This window comes from Ixodes scapularis, unplaced genomic scaffold (assembly GCF_016920785.2).
Source record: "Ixodes scapularis isolate PalLabHiFi unplaced genomic scaffold, ASM1692078v2 PGA_scaffold6__148_contigs__length_123643588, whole genome shotgun sequence".
Lineage (NCBI taxonomy): Eukaryota > Metazoa > Arthropoda > Arachnida > Ixodida > Ixodidae > Ixodes > Ixodes scapularis.
In genome coordinates, this window is record NW_024609881.1 from 74,236,842 (window position 1) to 74,259,295 (window position 22,454).

The 22,454-nt window shown below is 43.0% G+C and overlaps 1 protein-coding gene across 1 annotated transcript in view; it reads left to right on the forward strand.

Annotated features, from left to right (window-relative positions):
- Positions 1-20,765, forward strand: part of LOC120836697 (hydroxyacid oxidase 1) — a 38,528-nt gene extending 17,763 nt beyond the window's left edge. Inside the window, exons 3-8 of the mRNA XM_042294813.1 lie at positions 2,471-2,782; positions 6,007-6,126; positions 7,045-7,136; positions 9,608-9,766; positions 13,294-13,363; positions 20,662-20,765. Of these exons, the coding sequence (XP_042150747.1) occupies positions 2,471-2,782; positions 6,007-6,126; positions 7,045-7,136; positions 9,608-9,766; positions 13,294-13,363; positions 20,662-20,765 (857 nt within the window). The remainder of the gene's footprint in view (positions 1-2,470; positions 2,783-6,006; positions 6,127-7,044; positions 7,137-9,607; positions 9,767-13,293; positions 13,364-20,661) is intronic.
- The last annotated feature ends 1,689 nt before the right edge of the window (positions 20,766-22,454 follow it).

Consider the following 22,454-nt stretch of genomic DNA (forward strand, 5'->3'; position numbering starts at 1 on the left):
AGCCCCGACAGACGGAGTCCAGTGCAGATATTTTAGCTCTTACTTATGGGAGGTTTCTTTTTTTCTTTGTTCGCATTTTTATTTCGCAGAAAGTTGGCCTTCAGGCATAAGAGAAGTTAGGTGTAGGTTATGAGGCCTGTGATGAGGATGAGCTAAAGTGGGATCTTGTAGTAATTCTCACTTTTTATTCACAGCAAACGTCATGACAAAAAATAATTTGTATATTCCAGTTCATGAAATATAACCAGATATTGTGTTAGAAGTTTCACATTTCTAAATGACACGCGACGGTGCTGAACACCGTTGTGACCGGGACGCAGAAAGCGGCAGTACAGACGAGAGGCGGACGCTCGTACCAATAGTTGACAGGCAGCTTAAAACCTAGTTAATTATGATGGACTTTGTCATCACGTTATTCTCATTTCATTGTTTCTAACGAGGGATTTATTAATTTTAAATCTCCTGCACGTGTTCCGCGTGTTGACGTTTTTAAGTTTACAGTGACTTAGGTATTCCAAGAAAACATTTTCCGCCCATCTTTCACAGTTTGTAGTTTTGGTGCTAGGCTAGATATTATTTTAGTACAGACACGAATACGAGGTTGCCAAGGCGCGCGTTCTGAACCATGGAAATTGTTAAATGCTGAATATCTAGTTAGAGAGCTCTATAGGCTCTTTTCACTCGTTGACGCCACGGCTCTTTGCCAAAGCACGAGGGACTAAGGGACTAGGTTTTTTGTTTGAGACAGCTGCAACAATTCAGAGCGTTCGTCGGCCTACAATTCAATAAAAGTCAGACAAAAAATCTAGAGTTCTCTTGAAAGGCGCCTGGCGCGCACCCCTTCAACATACCCGTTGTTATTTACCCACACATCACTCTTAATGCCCTTTGCCTTGATCTCCATAGGTATCTTCTCAATTGAAGAAGCCAAGAATGATTTTGACGCATACCAGCGTGTGAAACGCCACTCGGAAGGACGAGTAGCAGATTTAATTGTCAGGGAAAGCCCTAAAGACTTCTATTATCCATTTCACTCCAGGTGCGAGCACAGCCGACGTATGGTTCGCTCGAGCCAAGACAGCAGGTTCAAAAGTCCACAGTCACGGTTCTCGTCCCGTTTGCTTGTTTCGCTCAACGAGATCAAGGGGCGTAGAGCGATAAACTGGTATCCGGTTCCCCAGGCAAAATGGACCCCCCCCCCCCTCCCCACCCCTTGTTGCCGCCATGTCGTAGAATATTGGCCACTAGACACGAGACGTACCAACCCTGAGGCCATTACGCCGAACTGAGTCAAGATCTGTATTGCGATCCCTGTAAAAAAGAAACAAGCATGATTAACTTTTTTTCAATACTGTTCGCGGCAGAGATCAATGTCTAGCTCCTCTAAAAACCCAAAATACAGCACCGGGGCTGACGGAAGCAAGCGGAAGTATTGCGAAGGTGCCCGTGTTTTTGTCGTAGAAGCAAATTTTGAACTTAAAACGAACGAAACATAATTTATCTCGTTGATACTGTTATTAAAGATCAATGAGCAATTATCTGACCACACACTTCGTTAAAATCTAGACGTAAAACCCTGAGGTTACATGTCTAGTGGTAAAAAATATGGAACATGGCGGGCGGCCGGGTGGGGGTCACTTTTAGCTGCCAGTTTATCGCTTTAAGCCCCTCTAACTCGTTGGTTTTGCGCACAGCCAATGGTCTATAATCCTTCGTTTCTTTTTGTGCGGGATTGGCTTAGCCGGCGAAAGCAAACCCACAAATACGACGAACGCCGTGACGGTGCACTTTTGGCGCGGCTTGATTTGTTCCGTCGGCTATGATTGGGTCTTTTGTGAAAGAGAGTAGGGGAGTACCAATAGCAAAAATGTGCGAACAGTGGTTAGAATCGAATAGGAGCGCGTCGTTCCAAGCCTTCGACCCGCAAAAAAAGGCTCCCATAACCGGTTTTCGTTAAAGTGTCAAAACTAAAATTGACACTGCGCTACAGTCGATCCGAAGCAATATTCGCCCACGTCACCTGAAAACGCCTCTCCAGCTTCGTCACCCGACGAACTCTCTTGGTGCATCTCAGTTGTGTCCAAATACCACCTGGACTAAACAAAGCCTGCTCACTTTTTTTCTTCTTTTTTAAGCTCTGGTAGAGCATTCTCGGCAATTGGATCCAAGCCTTAAGTCGATGTCGTCCGACAACGCAGTCATGCGTAAAGTCTTCCAGTCGAGTACTGACGCAGCTCTTTTTGCATTCTGCGCCCAGCGTTAGCGTCTCCTATAGGTGACGCCTAAACGTCGGTATTACGCCGGCTTCGCCCTCTCGGAAGTGTTTCTATAACCCTCCGAGCATGCAAAAAAAAAAAAAAAAAAAAAAAAAAAAACGCTCGAGCATTTTTACGGAGTAGTTGAGAGGTAACAGCACGATTTCTTGCTCTCTGCTGAAGCCAACTGACTGTCCCACGTCCTCTTGTCGCAGCGGCCCAGGCTGCTGGAACACTCATGACGCTGAGCAGCTTCAGCAACGACTGCCTCGAAGATGTGCAGCGAGGAGCACCGGGGGGACTTCGCTGGTTTCAGCTGCACGTGTTCAGGGACAGGGAGTTCACCAGGAACCTCGTGGAACGTGCCGAGAGGTCCGGCTACCGCGCCCTCGTGCTCACCGTCGATATGCCCGTGGAAAGGCCGCCTAACATTGCCAAGATGCCCGACTTCTGCATACCGGAGCACCTCAGGTGTTTAAAACTCCCTAAACAATGTGGCGGCCACCACCTCTCAAACTTCCGAAACTGTATAGACTTATCAACAAAGTAACCTGCTCATCTTAGAAGGCACGTATCACTGAACAATAGGAAGACAACTGATTCGCGGGGAACGTGTTATATACTTCATTTGACTATAATTTTACATCCGAGTTCAGAAACATCCAAGCATCCATATATAAAAGAGAAAATCCACAGTGTAGTCACAGCGATTGACTGACGTAGTCAATCGTGCCAATCGAACAAAAAGAAAGCAAACGCCATGACATTGCACATGTCACGCTAATTGATAGGGTCTATCAACTTGCTGTATCGGCCGCACTCAGAGTGAAATTGACACAAAGGTCTAAAGCTAGTTTAACTACACAAGAAGATGATGAATTAAAAGTATATTTGGTATCGTCGTCAGACATAAGTCGCAGTTCGCACCTGGGCCTCTGGACTAGTAAAACACAAAGTTGGAGCCGAAACTGCGAAACGCGTCGATTAGACTTTGGCGAAAAAAGCGCGTCGTCGTTGTCACCAGCGTCCAGTCGCCGCGCTTCGTGAACTTCTGTCCAAACTTTGTGTCCACCGACTTTAGGGTCCTGAACGTTTCGTTGAGGCTTCTTCCTCGCCTTGAAAAGGATTCAAAACGTCGGCTGCCGCTTTGAGGCTATCAGCAGGTTTCTTTTTTTTAGAAAGAGGACACTTTTGCAGAAACGGATATTTCTTTTTTAATGCGAAAGACGGCAGCAACACAAATAGTCTGTTTAACCTCGTCGCTTTTTTTTTTCTTTTGTTTTTGCTTTGAACTTAGAACGATGTTGAAATATGAATCTTATGAAATAAGTTGAGAACCAGGTAATACGAAAAATGTTGTTTCGGACGGCATTTTGTTTTTCTGTAGGAAAACTTTTATGCTGACCGCTAGTCTAAGCTGTATTCTCGTTCGCAACACCAACATCGTCCTTGACATTGCAAGATATTTCGAATGATGAACAGATTTGAGGCGATGTGATATGTAAACCAAAAATGGGCCCAGTGCGTAAGGAAATTATTATCCACCAGCACAAGGATAATACTCAAAGGAACTTTCTGCTCTCCAAACATAAAAAAAAAATAACCTCAATTAATACGATTGCAGTTTTACGCTACATATTGAATGCCCCGTTCATAGTTCTGCGCATCACTTTGTGGAATTATCCGCATAATTTTCAGGATACTACTGAAACATTTCTTGACATGTCTGTCGGAGGGGAGAATTTTGTGAACTCTTAGTTGAAACTTAATGGTTAAAAAACTCGTAACTGAGTAAGCTGATTGAAATTTCTTTAAGAGCGGTAAACTTTAAAAATCTATGTTTCCTTGAGCCAGATTAGGGCTGTTCAATATTATACGGAATTGGAAACTAAAACAGTGCGGTAGGAGCTGCGCCCACAGGACATACGTGACTGTTTCAGCTCCTTCCACTTCTGATGAAGAACTACTTTTTCGCTCAGTGAATTTGTATTTATGTGAGAGAAAAAGGTGTATATCTGGATGACAATGGAGCGAGACGATAAGTTTTTGCTGCCTGGTTTTAGAGCTCGGCGAGAGGTAGGTGAATCCTGCACAAGGTGTAGACTTCGTCACAGATCGCGTTCTCGTGAGGTAGTGCAGGCAAGTGATATGGTTTTCAAGCTTGTCGTGTGACTGATCCCTACTAGGAGACGTTATCCCGTTTTGAGATGAATAAAGTCTGCTTTGAAGGCGTCATTCCAGTACGCAGCCTTCATTTCTGCACATGATAAAAGGAGATGGAATTTCAGTGGACCAACTTGGCAGCTTACTGCTTTACTTGTGTCGTCTTTACTTGAGATAGGTCACTGCAAATAAAATCTGATTCTATTGAATTCTGTGAGATAACACGAGGCAGGAGTCAGTAGAAAACATACAAAAAAAAGTGGACGGCATTATAAACAAACTGCGGCGACTCTACAAAGCATACAAATTACAACGCATGCGCGAAAAATGAAATAGCACAACTTTCCTAACATGCGATAATTCTTTTAGGCCCTTTTAGAAAACTTGATTAATTACTGCACGTGACGGCTGGAACAGGTTAGCGATTTGCCCGGAGTAGGCAAAGACCGCACTAAACTGAAGAAAACTGGCTCTTAAACGTCGGCATTGAAAACAATCTTGTTGCTAGCACCTAGTAACAGGATTGTTTTCATTGCCGACGTTTCACATCCAGTTTTCTGGCTGGAAGTTTCGCGCTGCCATATGCCGAAGGAAGTGCGTTCTTAAATCAAGCGAACGTGAACAGCAGGTGTAGCAATAGACGCTTCGGTGGGGGGCATAATTTCTATCACTAAAAATAATATAAAGCGAGACAGAGCATTCAATATCAGCGGGCTATGCACCTTCATCTCATTATCTCCCAGGATTGTAAATTCACTTTGTGGCATCGAGTGCCGTCAGCTTACGCTGAAGTGAAATTTTATCAGTTGACATAAAAACTTATTAACGCGAAGTCGCGCTAAAATTCGTCAGTACGCCGGGACTTTGAAAACAGGCGTGAAAGAGATGGGACGTAGAATGATTGAGATGATGACTATACGCCACACGTGGCTACCAAGAAGCACCGATTCCCTGGTGAGTCAAACGCTGTTAGCTAATCCCACACGCATATAGTGATCCCATTTAAAGGCTGGTTCATACACTTCTGTTTTGTTGCAGCCGAGTGCGTTCGGCAGCCTTTAGTCCCTTTCGACAAAAGAATACAGTGTCCCACTTGTTACTATCTAGGATGTAGCCCTTATACGGCATTTAACAATATAATCAAGGTTTTTGTTTTATTTGCGAGATCACATGTACGTAAGACGTATGGGAAGTGGCCGTTTGTAGCATTACCAGAATCTGTTTTAGACGCTTGGGGAAGATAACGCGCAAATTGTAGAAAATATACGAATATCGCAAGTATGTATTCAAGAGCCACTCGATAGATGGTGCAAGGATGTTATCTCGCCGCAAGGGAGCAGAAGGCTCCGCAACGCCTTTGGTTGCAACCAAGCGCAAGCACGTGAATCAGCCTTAGCGTGTTTCATAATACGCACTTTTACCCGAACTATTGCGGACTCGGGTACTGCACTTCTTCATCAGCCAGTCAAACTTCGGTCTCAAGTCCTGGAAACTGAGAAGCAGCTGGCGACACGTCCAGGTGTGTCACTTTACCAATTCTACTTTTATCGCAGGTGTGGCAACCTTCTGGGAACCTCCAGGCACGAAGACGCAAACCCAAAAGCGGCGGCCTTTGATGGCCTCCACGATCCTTCCGTCACCTGGGCGGACGTCACTTGGCTGAGAAGCATCACAAAGCTGCCTGTGGTAGCCAAAGGAATTTGTACAGGTTCGTTGCTTCTGCACACAACTGTCCTTGAAGACGACCCATGGGTCCGGCGGTTATTATGAACGAATCACCGAACGGCAGGCAATACGTAATTAGGGATGGCGAAATGACAGAGGGGCATCAGTTGGGATGACTAAATAGATGCTATATTGAGGATGAACCAAATGAAAAAAAAAATGTGCGTTTACATTTCTGCAGAACTCGAAGACCGACAATTACGGTGAAGAATGCAAAAAATCCCAGCGAATGAAAATGTTCAAAATCATATTGGACCAAAATAAGAAATTGCAATTTGAGGCGGGAGTGAAACATTGCGCTCCATGTCCTATCACACGGAACATTTGATTTGGTCTTCTCGCATTCTGAGCTTTGTAATTCGCTAAGATCCTTGTAATTGTTCGTCGTGATTAAATGCCTTCGAGTTTTGCAGAAAAGTGACCTTACAGATGGTTTCTAGAGTGCAGTGGCAGGTAATCGACTCCGGTGAAGACAGTCGCAGACAAACCCCGAGGGACTTCGCTAAGTCTGCTGTTAGGAAATTGAGAACAGTGAATCCTCTCAGATTTCTCATAATTATTTATTATGAGACAATTATTTTAATAATTAATATTTATTAATTATTTTATAATAGTGTTACTCCTATTAAATGCAGGGAATGTCATAAAGGTTGTCTAATATTTGCAAGAAGGCAGGATTAACTTCGTATATCTGCCTTATTTTTACACACTGAGGACACAGTAGAAGGCACGCAATGTGTGGCCCTTCACCGGCGCTTTTTATTGTAAGATAGAAAATATTTACCTAAATGAGTCCTTTTGAAGATAAAATTTATTATTGTACTCCTCTAGAACGTATTGATTACTTATGGATTCTCCTTAAATGCTTTCGTTTATTAGAAAACCTTTTTATCTAACACAGCCGAAGATGCAGAGGAAGCCATTCACTACGGAGTTTCTGCAATATTGGTGTCTAATCATGGAGCAAGACTCCTGGATGGATTACCTTCGACAGTACGTTCCGCTCGCTTTCTTTCTTATTAGCGGCGAGATGTTTCGGTGGCGCCCTCGTTTGGTTACCTATCGTGACGTCATTACCTTGTGAACAACAAGCTCGATGGTGTTCGTAATGAGCATTCTGGAAGGCTTAAATCATAGCGCTCTCAAAGAAACACTGCCAATACCGTCAAAATTAAAGTTCTCACATTCCTTTTATTTCCGTCGATGAGACATCCTTTGGTGATGTCATAGTCAGCATTTGGCCGATTTTGGTGGGCAGGCCACAGTGACACTTTCGATTACTCACGTCGCCAATAGGCTAAGTTTTTCATTAGGCTGTTGGCCATTTAGGGGACTGTAGAGCAGGAGTGGCAATTATGTTGATGAGAAGTTTAGTGGCGTAGCAGCAACGAAGATTATAATGCACCGAGATTGACATATTTAGGTCATATTAAAGAGACATTTAAACCAACGACTAAATAGAAATCACGATAAATATTACGTTTTTTTAATAAAATTTATCACGGGGTGGAGGGGAACTGAAGTCGGGGTTACACTGCTTAAAGATCATACAAAAGAGTCTGCATACAGATTCGAATGCGAGTCACCGCGAAATCCGTGCTTCGAATGCAGCCTCTCAATGCGTTTGAGAAAACTTGGCACGCGGCACTCAAACGACGGATATTACGGTGACTCGCTTTTGCAGACTGTCTTTTCTATGATGTATGAGCCATGTGACCCCGCCATAAGGGTTCTCACCAGAAAAACGCATGGGGTGAAATGCAGAAATTAATCGTCGAATATCATTACTCAAATAGCGTCCCTCTACAACGGAGACACAGGTTGGCATGTCTTATGACAGTGCTCGCTTTGTAAATCTTTGCAGAAGATATATCGGTGATCTGGAAAATTTAGTATCCTAAAAGAAAACTTGCAAATTTCACTTTTGCTTTGCAGGATTGAGGAGCAATCTCAATATTGTACCAAGTAGTAGTGTTCTTTGGACCGAAATTTGCTTTGAGTTTGGTAATTTAGGGCTCTGAAGGATTAGAGACAAGGTATTGCCAAACCTGATACTCTTCTTTGGTTAAAAGTTGGATATATTGGGCACAAGCTGCCGGAGCGCCACAGTTAGACTTCACCTTTGGTTGTTCAGAAACGTAACTTGGCAATTCTGTGCCTAAATAGTGAAACGCATGCAAGAATGATGCTTTACATTTCAGTTTTTCAATTGCCATCTGGAATTTCTATGCTATAACTCCCGAGAAAATATCAGAATCGAGTTTTATTGCTGGTTGTTAGGTTGTCGCAGGATAGTTTTGGCTTGTATATCTGTCATTTTGGGAATTATGTGGCGATCAACACTAAAGCTACACGTGACATTTCACCGGCTATCTGGCGAAAAAAAGTACTTTGGCCGTAATTAACACGTTTGAGACGAACGTCATTAGACGCAAGTTAGACCCATGGGGATGCCAAACTTGGGTCAAGTTAGGCTTTTCACCGGTGTCCGGCATGTGCTTAATGCATTCATTTAGACTTCGCACACAGGCGTTATATTTAAGAGCAGCATGGCAGGTCCTGATTTCTTGAATTATGCTCTATCTTATCTTCTATCTAAAACGGTCAAGATCGCAGATGACTCTGAGGAACTTTTATATCCTATAATCATCGTCGACGCATGCTTACCTGTGGAATGTCGTGCCCACCACAGTGCCGTTAGCGTCACAAAATCCCGTTTAACCGTTGTTGTCAATGTAGGTTTCATTCGTTTACAAGCAGAAAGTTACATCTTAACATAGCAATGCTGGTCGGCGATTTCCGTTTTGGTACTCCGCACCACCATCTTGTACATCCTTGCCAATATGAACGCGCCGTAATGGGGATATGAAAAAATTTAACACGTTAGAAATTAGAACAGAATTATAAAATAAGTTACACTAATGCAACAGGTGCTTATTGTTCAATGGCTGCCAATGTTAAATTTTTTGCGCAGTTTTGAGTTATATAAAGTCCTGTGAATGCCCTTGTTGAACACTTTGTGTTCCTTAGGAATTTCACCCTTCAGTGCTGTGTACAAGAAAACTAATTAACTTTTAATGTGATGCATGTATGAGGTGTGCAGTATATTCCACGGAAGTAAACCATTTTTTTCTATTTTAAATCGGTGGCCGGGTGTGCTAACCTGCAAAACCCGAGGGTATACTGCAATACCCAAGGGTCTTGGGATCAATTCTCCAACCCTACCCGCTTCAATCTGAATAAGCACCGTATCTGGCGCGGCCGTGCACAATAGCTAATGCGTGATGTATGCTAGAAACTTTCGGGCTTACAGTGATACTACACTGGTGAACTTCCTCATCTACAACGGAGACGCCTGATGCCCATTTGGAATGTTTAACTTACTAACTTCACGCCGTCTAAACATACACGCAGCACAATTACTGTTCAACGTGAGATCCGCCCTTGTCTCGCTCTGCTTGCAGATCGAAGCACTCCCCGATATAGTGAGTGCCGTCCGTGGCCGCGTCGAGATCTACCTTGACGGCGGAGTGCGTCGCGGCACCGACGTGGTCAAGGCGCTGGCACTCGGAGCCAAGGCCGTGTTTATCGGACGCCCAGCCCTCTGGGGCCTGGCGTACAACGTAAGACGTCACAATGTTTTCCTTCGTATGCTCAAGGCTTCCAAGAGCCGACGCGTTCTCGCACTCTCAATAAAAGTGACACTGCAATTCACACCGCAATAAGAGCGCAGTAAGAGAAGTGCGCCTACTATCAGATGTTAAGTAGGTTTTTTTTTTGTTTTTGGAGAGGAGTTTGGTGGTTCAATATTGAGTTAAATGACTATTTTTATAAAACTACTTAATTACTATTCACCAGTACGACCCTGTCCCGAACAGTCTTTAGCCTTCAACGGTTAACTGAATTATTATTCGTTTTAATTAGGACGACGAAATATTAGGTCTGACGAAGTTGTCCGCGTCCAAGGGCATAACCTTATTTTACCCAAGTTAGCCTAGGCCTACAAGTTCTTAATTGAACTTAAACTGGTTTAGTTTCTTCCCTGGGTCAAACGCTAGTTCTTGAAAATACTTAAACGAGAGCAAAAAAAAACATTTTAATACTCTCAGTTGGATTCCCTCTCAGTTAAACATTGAAGGAATCTTCTTGTGGACTCGGTCCTCTAATACCCTTGTTACACGGGCACGCTTACTCGGACAGCATTCTGAAGCTACGATGTCAAAGCTAGAGCCATTAAAGTCTAAGCCATGGGCAGACGTGCCCCAGCGCATCTAATACCCTAGTTACACGGGCACTTTGAACTGTCGTTGAGTTCAATCACAGTTATCGGTCCCAACTGTGATTGAACTGAACTGAACTGAGATGGTGCTACACGGCTCTCTAGAACCCAGTTGAAGCTAAAACGAAACTAGTTATTGTGCCTCGTGATCAGTCTAATTGTTAGAGTAATCTACTCGGAGAAACATATTTTGTTTACTATAAGTATATCGTACATTATGTTCAATACCTTGTTGCTTTTTAGTGGCGTTTACATCAGTACCAAAGCAGACTCAGGGCTAAGTTGCGCATATTTTAGGCTAGGTGGGGCTAGCTACCACCCGTTACGATGGGTGCACCTATTACTATCTGTCCATTCACACAGCTGGTCCCGCCGCCATCTTCGCTCGTTTGGTGGCTTGCCGGCTAGCCGGGATCGTTTGAGCGGCAGCTCGGAAGCCTAAATCTATTCCTTCCCGGATATTTTGTTGCTACGATTCTTTTTAGACGCCTCCCCCTGCATTCCGAAACAGTAAGTGCCTCGGAAATGATGGTCGGCGGCAGCGGTCCCGCGGACAGGCGCCATCTTACCTCAGTTGGGGAAGTCCGTTCAGCTGAACTGAGGTAGGGGAGCTCAGTTGAACTCAACTGTCATTGGCAGCTCGATGACAGTTGGCGCCGCCGTGTAACTCCGGCCGATCGCGATTGAGTCAACTGTCGTTGACTCAATGGCAGTTGAAAGCGCTCGTGTAACTAGGGTATTAAACAACTATAAAAGGAGCGCCAGTGTCGGATAAAGTACGTCTAAAAGGTACTTCAAGTAAAGTACCACGTAAATGAGACGTGATGCACTTTAAATAAAGTTTTAACTACACTGGGTGCAATGTACCTGAATTAAACAACTATAAATACAATGTACTTTTAAAGTAAAGTACAAGTATTTTAACAAAATCTTTCACGATGCCCTTTCATTCTCCTATACAGTGATTTTTTAACTGGTTTGCATTGCCCAGAGGTAATCAGGGGTGCATGACCTATTTTCAAAAAAAGCGGCGAATATTTGATAAAGTCAAGTGGCCACAGATTAGTTATTTTCAGGAATGGAGCCAAATTCAGAAGTCCCTCTTCTGAATTTGGCGCCGCTTGCACTGAATTGTTGCACTCAAGGGGGCTAAATGTACTAGGAGAGAGCATGACTTCAGCCCCGTAGCTCCGCAAGCAATCTTCTCATTGAGAAGTGTTCCCCTTTGAATGCAAAAAACAGTGAGTGGGCAAGCGCGCTGGTGATAATTGATCACAATGGGACACCTGAGATTGGGGTGCGAAAATATTAAGGGAGGTTTCAAATAGTAGGAAAGGACAAAAGAGAATGTCTCCAAATATTGTGACGTTCTCACTTGTTGTCTTTTTTTGGGGGGACTTGAAAATCTAATTTTTCTGCTCCACAGTCTGAGGTGCTAGATCATGATTAATTCTTCTCTCCTAATATTTTAAACCTACTCGCTTGCGCTGACCAACCGAGGAGTAGGGAGAGTTCAAAAAGCTACGGGAGAGCCGCTACCGGAAAAACGGAACGATAATCATCTGCTCACGTTTCTGGCAAGAGACAAGAGTAGAATATCCCTCCCAGTTTTTCTTCGGAGTTGACAAAGCATCATTTCGTGATACAAATTTAACAAAACAAGTTTGGGAATGTACTTTGAAGTTGGCAATTGTACTTTCCTCGGAAAGTACCAGAAAAAAAAAAAGCTTTAAGTAAAGTACAAGTACATACTCGGAGAATGTACTTCAAGTAAAGTAGAAGTTTCCTGAACCTACTTGAAGTAGTACTTTAAGTACAATGTACTTAAAGTGCTTCCCAACACTGAGCAGTGCACGTGCATTCTTCGCTTCTTTTGAAATAGCTACCCGAGAGTATAGTGCAGTAACTGTGGAAACGCGCCACAGCAGTTAAAGGTGAGTTGACTCCGGTTAAAGGTGCCCGTGTAACACCGGTATAAGTCAGTTAAATAAGTAATACCATTGGTCGAAAGTGAGCGTGCTGTTGTTTCTATGACACGACTGACTAAATGATATCTTTAATAAAATGTGGCTACTTTGTCGTAGTAAGTGATATTGGTTTACCATTTTCTTAAATCACCCGAGGCTGGGTGGAGGACGAGAATAATCTTAAGTAGAAGAGAAAGGAGCATAATGGCAAAAGGAAACGATTCGCATTTGTGAGATACCTAATATTTGTAATTGTGACGTTGCTTTGTGACGCTTTGTTTCTTTCTCTTTCACTATATTTTTTTTTATTCTGTACTTTGTTTTATTTAGTTTAGGAAAGTTGTAAATCTACACCAGTTCAAGTGCGCCATCACTGTCTAATTAAAATCGGTGTACCTTTCGATCAACAAAGAAGAGATAATAAAGTTTTTTTATAGAAATAAAATTAGTTCCGCCACCAAGATAAAACTTCTAAATTAACTGTAGAGGGGGTTTCACTTGACACAGAAATAATAAAACAAACTCGGGACAAGGGACGCGAACATCCCCTCTACTCGCAGCAATATATGATTGTTGTTGCGAGTGAAGGATGTGTTCGTCGTCCGTTGTCTGGAGTTTTATTCTCTCTGTGTGATGTTAAGACTTGGACTATTCGAGAATTCCATGGCTTGGACTGAGATTGGATATATGAGCCTACCCAATTTCCTGTCCCTCGGGCATCAGTAAGATTTCATACTCGACACCTTTGTAGCTACTAGTTCTGCCGTGCTTCCCCAATCTTCGCAAATAATGTTCATTTGAAGTTAGGAATCGCACTCACCTCTAGGCTGCTTATGATATTTACGTATATTTGCCATCACCCGGGGGAAAGCATAGTTCCTGATGCTTGTACCAACGCCTGCAGGGTGAAGCAGGCGTGCGCCAGACGCTCGAAATCTTGAGGGAGGAGCTGGACCGGGCTCTCGCATTGATGGGTGAGACGATGTCTTTGCTCAAGAGACTTGTAAAACAATATATATATATATATATATATATATATATATATATAAATACTGATGGCCTATTGTCACTAATAAAGTGAGAACGGTGGGGCGTGTCTATAGAAGAACCGGCCTTCAGCAAGCGCCAAGCTCTTCCCTATCGTTAAGTTGTCACCTTGTCAGTGACTATAATCTGACTATCAGAACAAACACTTACTTTTATTCACCGGCAAAACAAAGGTAAGCTTTTGCCTTCTTCCGACATTACTAGTACGGCTAAGCTTCCGTAGTGACGCGTATGAACAAAACGTTTCTATTGTGGCCCGACGGTGACGATAAACGTCCCTAAGGTCAACTTTATTTTACGGGAATACTGACACACACCTACTTTTTCTAGGAATGAATTATTAGTTTATAGTCACACAACAATTATCAAGTCGACAAAACAGATCTGGGAGCGTTTCGCCAATCCGCTCCTGATGGTGACCATTAATAAACGTTAAAAAAAATGTTTTTCGAAAAGGGGGTTTTACGCGTGCGTAGGAAGTGAGTGCTTTGTGTTCTGGCGTGTTACGAGACCCGAGAGGTTGAAGGGTAAAGGAAAAAAAAAAGGCTCTTCAGAGCTGGTTTAACATTATATATATATATATATATATATATATTTATATTCATGTCTGGTTTAAGAGTGGTACGGCTCCACTTCTGTCCCTTCGTATTGAACATTTTGTGCCGCAGCTTCTGCTCAATGCGTTTCTAAAGACACGACCACGCCGCAGCTTCAAAAACAAACAAAAAAAACTGACGGTTGTCAGACACTGCCTGGTTCGTCTTTCTTCCTTGGACGACGGCACCCGTCACGTTGGTCAAAAAAAAAAAAAAAACGTGCCTTGACACACGATCGAAAGGTACACAAGTACAAACCAGACATACTGGGAATACGCAGGGTCCGAAGATTACGATGTCATCTAGGTCTACATATAACACAATGTTTTTATGTTTTATGAGTGGTGGGACTGCGGTTTCAGTGTGCGCACAACCTTGAAATATGGGAATAATAGCGAGCGAGCACCCCTCCCCCCTCCTTTCCTCTCCTACCTCCCAATCCTGAGTCTCCAGCGCAATAAATGTAGTCGCACCTATATATTCCTCGCATTGCCGTCATAAGCGCTGCTAGAGGGGTATACTGGTGATTACTTTCAGCAGAATATATTTTACTCCACCTGAGTTTCTTTTTTTGGTGTAAACAATAAGCAATGACCACCAGCACGATTTGATGGCGTCACATTCATGCAACGTATAAAGCTTCTAAACAAAAAGTATTTTATAAAAACACCATAACACGCAAAAGAATCAACTTTCCTCGGGTTTGTTTTTGCCATTGAAACAAGGGCGAACACGTTAGTGGTAGTTCTCTTACGAATTTGCACAAAGGTGGGTTATTTAGTTCAAGTGTACGGGTTCCACAGTGGTCGCCGGAAGTGAAGAACCTAGCCTATGTGGTAATTTACTATACTCTGTTTCACCTTATGATGTACCGCAGGAAAGGCTACAAGCGCGAGCTCTTTGCTCTGGGGCACATCTCGGCGGCACACGCTCTCGTGAATTAAGAGCAGCTGCCAACGCTATGAGCTCGCGCTTCTAGCCTTCGCTGCGGTACAACATAAGATGAAACGAAGTATAGCAGGCCCCAATATTCGTCTAGCATATGAGACTCCACGATTAACTGATGCCAGCCATCCTGTATCCTGGTGCATACAAAAGCGCATTGCATGTAAGCTGTTCACAACCCAACGGATGCTAGATAACCAATCCAGACCGCTGCATTTTCTCCGTCACCTCAAAAAGGCCAACGCGGGGCAGAACGATCACGAGTGCTTCGTCAGCATTCCGCTGAAACTCATGTCCCCGTTTTGCCTAAAATGTGCTAAAAAACCTAAACGAACAGCGCTAAAGCATAGTGTCCCAACTATTAGGTAAGCTATTTCATTTTTTGCGAAGTTAGTGAATTTGAAATTTTGGTCTTAAACGTGTCACTACTGGCGAAAGTGAAAAGCGTGATTGGTTCACTATTTGAACTGTAGATTTCGTTCCCAAGTGATTCCCAAGCAGTTTCGTGGTGACAAATAAACGCTCTGAAAGCTCGCTCCTGTACCCGCGCTCCAGCACAGAGCAAATGCTTGGCATAGTCGATTCTGCAGACTGCGTGCTCGAGTGGCAAGCCTGCCTTCATCTGATGTCACTGCACTGAAGAGTGCACCTATATTTGAATGCTGGTTTTTGGAACGTTTTTATTTCCCAATTTCACCCTAACTATTGCGAATTTTGCGATACTGCATTGCATACCGGAAAAATCTGAACGCCGGGGAATCTGAAAATACAAATAGTTAGTCTAGTTAAAACAAATCGCCCGACTACCCCTTTAAATCATTAAAACTATCAGTCCCAGTCGAACGCTAACGCAGAAGTCATGCCCAATATGTGACCCTCATTGGCCTTCCTTAAATGAAGCAAAACATTCAACACTCCGACTTTGTTTTTATTCGAAAGGTCTCGAAAAGTACCATCAGTCAGAATGTGGAAGGCGTGTTAGTTCCCGTGTAGGCTATTTGGTGTTTCCAGAAAGCCCGCAAGCCAGTGCTTCTGCGGGGTCCATGTACTACGTTTGAGATGGTGGCGTGGACTCCGATCGGAGTCCACGCCACCATCTGACAGAGCCAATCATGCATTGCCAAAAGTGCCACGTCACGGCGTTGGTCGTGTTTGTTGGTTGGCTACCACCGGCTGAAGCAGCCAAGCACATAAAAAAGCAGGATTATGTCGCATTTACCGTGCGTGGTTGCTTTAGCCGGCGATGACGTAGGACCAATAGAACGAGCGTCTTGGCCATGGACCTTTGGCGCTGCTCATTTGGCTCCATAGGGGCGAAGCGTATCGGCAGTATCCATGACGCGGTGTGAAGCGAAGTATCGACATTCCGATGCAAAAATCTGATGACGTATTGGTAATGGCCCATTGGTGGTGGTATACATGCCAATGAAGAACGGTGTAGGATTCCGCACAATTAAGCGATCATTTACTTTTAGGTGCCTTAATATCCGGACCAGGGATGGGCAAAATACATGCAAATATGTATCAAAATACAAATACAAAATACTTCGTCAAAAATGTATTTAATTACAAGTCTAATTACAATTCCGAAAAATCGTTTAAGTACCAGATACAGATACAACCAAATGTATTTGGTCTCCTCCAAATACTTTTCCAAACACATTCCTCAAAATTTGCGTCAGCGACTTCAGGGCACTTGGAACGGCTTTCTGGGTATCTCATTTTAATTTAGCATCACACACTCGGGAGTTAGTGTGCGAGGCTCTAGTGACGTAATAGAAATATAACTTTAAAAAATGTAATCAGCTTGGACGTAATAGGTGGAAAAAAGTACAGAGCTTCAAGCAGCTTTTTTTATCGATTACATTTTGGTATAGACCAACAAAGAACCGAGACGCCCAAGACGCTCAGCACTAGCTAGAGAATTTTTTATTCTTGCAACTCGCACCAGTCACGAAAACATGGATGACCCGCGCATTTAGAATGTTCCAGGCGGAAATATGGATGGAAATCAGGCTGGAAAGCATCACAAGTTGTCACAGGCACTTATTTAGCCAGTCTGCCTGTGAACGTCGATTTCGTGACTATTTTTGCCCTGGACTAGCACCGTAATCACAAAGTCACTAAACGCTTGTGCTTGACTGAGAGACACTGCATTCGGTGCAGAACGTAGTTTTCTTCCTGCTCTGGACACGTCTTAGGATGAGCAAAATGAGTCGTGACAATAAATTTGAGGGATGTATTTTCGCCCATAAAATTGTATTTATTTACAATTGTACTTGAAATACCCACGTTTTAGTATTTAAATACACACGTCAAATACATTACCCAATTTGTAATTAAATACAAATGCAAAATACACAAAGTATTTGAAATACGTATTCCAAATACTTGTATTTGAAATACTGCCCATCCCTGATCCGGAATATATAGCCCGTTTCAGGCGTACAGTCCGCCGGAGCAGGGTTAAGCAGAAATATTTGAAACTGTACTTGGAAATACAAATATTCGGATACGTGGCAAAAACAGCTAAAAGAATGATACTGAAATACATTTATTGAACCGTTATATCGAAATCTATCAGAAATATATATCGGTGTAAAAAAAAAGTATTCTGAAATACAAATGCAAGAATAATTTTTGTGTGATAGAAATACAGATGCAGGAAAAAAAAGTTATTTTTGATTACTATTTTTGATAATATTATACTTCGTAGAATTGGCTGCCTCCGTCCGCTAATGTCTACGGAAAACAAAAAAAAAAGCGTACATGACCCGTAATAAACGAAACATTATGTCGAATCTTATTTGAGATCGACCAATTATTAGAGACTAAAAGATTCATCCTGAATTTCGAAGTTCACGTCCTTGCTTTGGAAATTATTTTTTTGGCAAAAGTAACATTTGTCATTTTTTATAACGATAATGAACGTGAGCAGCCGCATTTTAATGTCTGTAAAAAAACTTCCCACCAGAGCTCGACTTTTTTTTTTTTTGCCCGCCATTTTTTTCTTTTTGAGGAAAATTTAAAAGAAACTTTAAACATATTTTTTGTTCACAAGTAACATCGAGATGTCTCCATGCCCTGCCTGACCTGGGCGACTATTTCAGTGCGATATTATGACGTTATTTTGAACTGAATCAGTTTCCTCTTATATGTGAGTTGTAGACACGTCAGGCAGCACCTACAATTACGAAATCTTCAAGAATAGTCAACACTGAAGTCAAATGCAACATCTGTTATACTTGCTGAAGAGACACGTGCATTAGTTTAGTCGGGAACACGTTTTCACAATAAAAAAAACCTCAGTGTACTTTGCATACCACCCCCATCGTCTTAATACACAGAAAATAAAAAAAATAGCTTGAACTTTTGTTTGGAAAGCGACAATTCCTTTAAAATTTGTAACGAGATACATCAGCCCCTAAAGTATCGCGATACTTTAGGGGCTGATCACACCCGAAAACGTATTTCAATAAAGAAATACTGAATACTATTGAAAAATTCTATCGCGATAGAGAAATATAAATAAAAACATGACTTTCTGAAATACTATCGCGATACATTTGTATTGCGATACTACCCATCTCTGTGCCGGGGCAAGTTTTGAGTCACTAAAAAGAATCACTAAGGCAGTACACACCCGGTGCATAGTCTTCACCCTGTCCATGATCCGCATGCCAGGCGCATACTCTAGAAAAAGATGTATGGGAATCACTTGCTTCTCCTAGCGGCCGAATACGGTACGACGCCCCATGCTTCATGTCTCTCTATCAACGCTGCATTTTCTGAATGTGTCAGCAGCGGCCAAATGGCAAGGAACAAATAATTATGTCAAAATCGGTTTCTAACTCAAACAAAAAATGCAAAGAATAAATATATATATTTATATATATGTATATGTATAGGGCACCGCGTTTCAATTTACGGCTGAATAATACCTCTACAGTGTGTGATGGAATGCTCAAGTAGTCCGTTTTTCGCAGCGCATTAGTTTCCTTCTAGCCCTTGAGTGCAATGTGGCACCGCTTCGCGCATACGGAATTGCTGGGCTGTGTGTTGGTTTAAATCAAGGGGAACGCTTCCTCACCAGATCATCACACCTGCCCTTCTACCCAAACGTAACTGTGCTTCTGGTGCACAACTTACCATGACACACCTTGGTTTGCAGGTGAAACGATCAGACGCGCTCACTCGAGTTGCCACTTTTTTTTATGTAAAAGTTAAGGCACTGAGAAGACCACGGATTCTTTGCCTGGGTTCTAAACATTCAGGATTTTATCCAGCCACTATTTCGTAAACGTTGAAAGATGATTTCATGGCAATTTTCATACATCGAAACCAGAGCTGGCAGTAATGGAATTACTGTAATGAAATTACAGTAATTTAATTACTTGTTCCAGTAATTAGTAATGTAATTCATTACTTTTTGTAGCAGGTAATTTAGTAATGTAATAAATTACTACAGCGACGGTAATTGTAATTAAATTACCTAATTACTTTTTCGCACCAGGCATATTTTTTGTGCCCACAATACACAAGAGCGCTTTTCTTTTTATTTTACTTTTTCTTTTTCCTCTACACCTTTCCAAAAAACGCTCTTTGGCCGCCGCTATGTTGCTGATGCTAATGCGGCTGGTGCGACTCTCGCGCCCGCTATCAGCTAGACATTTTCTGCCACTCTCTTGAACTGTGAAAACCCGCTCAGCGCGATTCTCTACGTATGTTTTGCGGTTTTGCATTCGACGTTTTCTGGCCCCTCTTGAAAGTTTCCGCTTACTTTTTCTGATGCATACTGCGTACCCTCTCTGTGTTATCTTCCACTGTGAGAAATAGGGCTGGTGAGTGGCTTTCATTCGAGCTTTTCTGCTCGATATTCTCGGGAAACGAAGGAGGGGAAGTAGATCGAACTATGGCCCCTGGTGGAACGGCCCTCGACGCGATTTTGCGAACAATCACAATTGTTCTCCCCCCTCCCAGAGATAATCCGCGTAGGGTCCTCAATCATCTCCAAAAATAGTTGTTCGGGTTGGGGTGGGAAACGGATCAGTCGCGTGCGTTCCTCTGTCCATCGGTAAACATGTTATTTGTGAGCGTGAAAGATGCATGCCTTTCGGCTATCTTCTGTTGTAAATTATTTTCGACAGCTAAACGCTTTATCGTTTGACACGCGGCTAATCGAACGGCGCCGTCAAAACTTACCGTAAAAAAAACAAAAAAAAAACAATAACTAACATTCCAGTCGCATTCATTCTGTCGCGCGCGTACCCAACAAAAATAGTTTACTGCTTTTTTTTTTTTTCAAATGTGGTACAATGCTTCCCAATGTCCTCGGGAAAATACATGCACCATGAAACACAAAATGCAGTGGGAAAACACGAGAGTTTAGCCGCCAGCAGTGTTTGAAACTGCGCCTACACAGGCTGCGCCTCTGTAGGCGCAGCCTGTAAAAGTATACAAAAGTAATGCGAAAGTAATGTCATTACTTTTAAAGGTAATTTGTAATGGTAATTGATTACTTTCTGGCTGTGGTAATTTGTAATGCAATTTAATTACATTTCAGCAATTTTCAGCAAAGTAATTAGTAATGCAATTTAATTACAAAATATCAGTAATTTGGCCAGCTCTGATCGAAACATACACGCAAAGATATTTTTTCTGTGCTTTTTTACTACACCACGCAGGATGCTCTTCTGTCGATCAACTGCGACCCCAAATGGTTGTTCATCAAAGTTATTTCTACCGGCTGCCGCAGACCGAGGCACGAATTCAAAATGGCTGCCACTAATGCCCCAAACACTTCCAGCTTCTCTTCTAGTAAACGTAGTCGTGGACGATAAGCCATTCAGTAAGGAGCGATCATATAAGCTTTGAAATAAAATTTTGTATCTCTTCCCGGGTCTCATGCTTGAACGTTTGTTTACCGCCAGTGGTCATGCGATGTATTTTTTTTTTCTGACAAGACTGTCAGAAAATTTACAAAAAAAACGTTAAAATTGGTTTTCTGAAATTGTTTTATCATTGCCAGCTTTTTGCGCCCTAATCTTCCGTTTAATAACTATTCCTTTTTTTACAAGGCTATGGTGCCTCGCATCCGACTCCGGCTTGATGTGCTTACTGCGTCCGAAACAGTGGCCCCTCAATTTCCGCCTGTTGACGTCATAGAAATATCAGGTTTTCACCAGCCGCGATCCTGGCCGTGTCAGAGCAGCAGTGTGCATGTGAAGGAAGCCTGTTCGTTTGAAGAACTCTCTCGAGCTTGACAGCCCACGGAAACTTCGGGAGCCAGGAGCTGGGACGACGCGACGACACCCGCTTCCGCTCGTCCATCTTGCCGGGACGTCAAGCACCAACTGTCAGGACCTCAACATTCGACAGCATGACAGGCCGGCTCGTATGGCGTCATTTGCTGCCGTTTCTCGACAACTTTTGATACACGGGCACGATAGAACGAAGCCCGCATGGGCTGCCCAAATAGACACTGTTGTTCCCCCGACGGGAGCCCCCGTGGGCTACCTATAGTATAGGCCTTTCGTGGGTCCCCCCAGGACAAATAGTTGTGGTCTTCTCAGAAGGTTGGGCCCGACTTCCAAAGCCGACGTCAGACCCATTCGGGCTGTCCACTTTGGGTGTCGTTTCAGAACCTACTTTGTACTACTTGGGAAAACATCTTAAAGATACGTAAAGCACGCATCGTTTTATTTTATTTTTTACATGCCTGATTGTTTTATTTTCAGTGCTTCCCTTTCAAGCCAACATTTATTTAAGAAACTAGATTCCATCAGGATTATAGTACGTTATGAACAACAAAAGTGGTTGATAACATAACGATAGTGGTTCATAACCTTGAGCCACTTGGTGTCGACGCGTTAGAAACAAAGTCACAAAGTCGACACCTTCCGTATCTTATTGCAGACAAGTGCAAAACGATATCGCACGGATCAGCACACAGTGGTGTATAACATATGTTTGTGAGGCCAAACTGTTAGGTGCATCGAAATACCGCGGAACTCGTGGAGCATATTCCTTAGATCATTTTTATATGCATTGCCAGATATAACATAATACGCTTTAATATCTTAGTGTTTGAGTGCGCTTTATATATGAAAATTCGCTGTATGTCTGCCGGCTACCAAAGGCGTTCTAAATGCATTTCTATTATAGGTCTGCTTCGCACTCCTTCATTCGGGTACATTAAAGATGCCCATACGTGCCATGACAAGTAAATCGCAGGCAGACTAGTTTTAGTGGACCGTACGCTATAGCTTTGCGTACGCAAGGAGATTACGGGTCGTGAGTGCGTATGCGCAGAACGCAATAGAAGGGCTAGTGTATTGCGTACGCACGCAACGCTGGGGATTTTGCGTTGCTGGCTAGCGGGCCTTGCGGGACGCTCTCGAGAGATCTCGGACCCAACGAGAGCGCCAGTTTCCAAATGGCAGTTTTGCCTAGACTGGCGCAGCAAGGGCGACGTGGT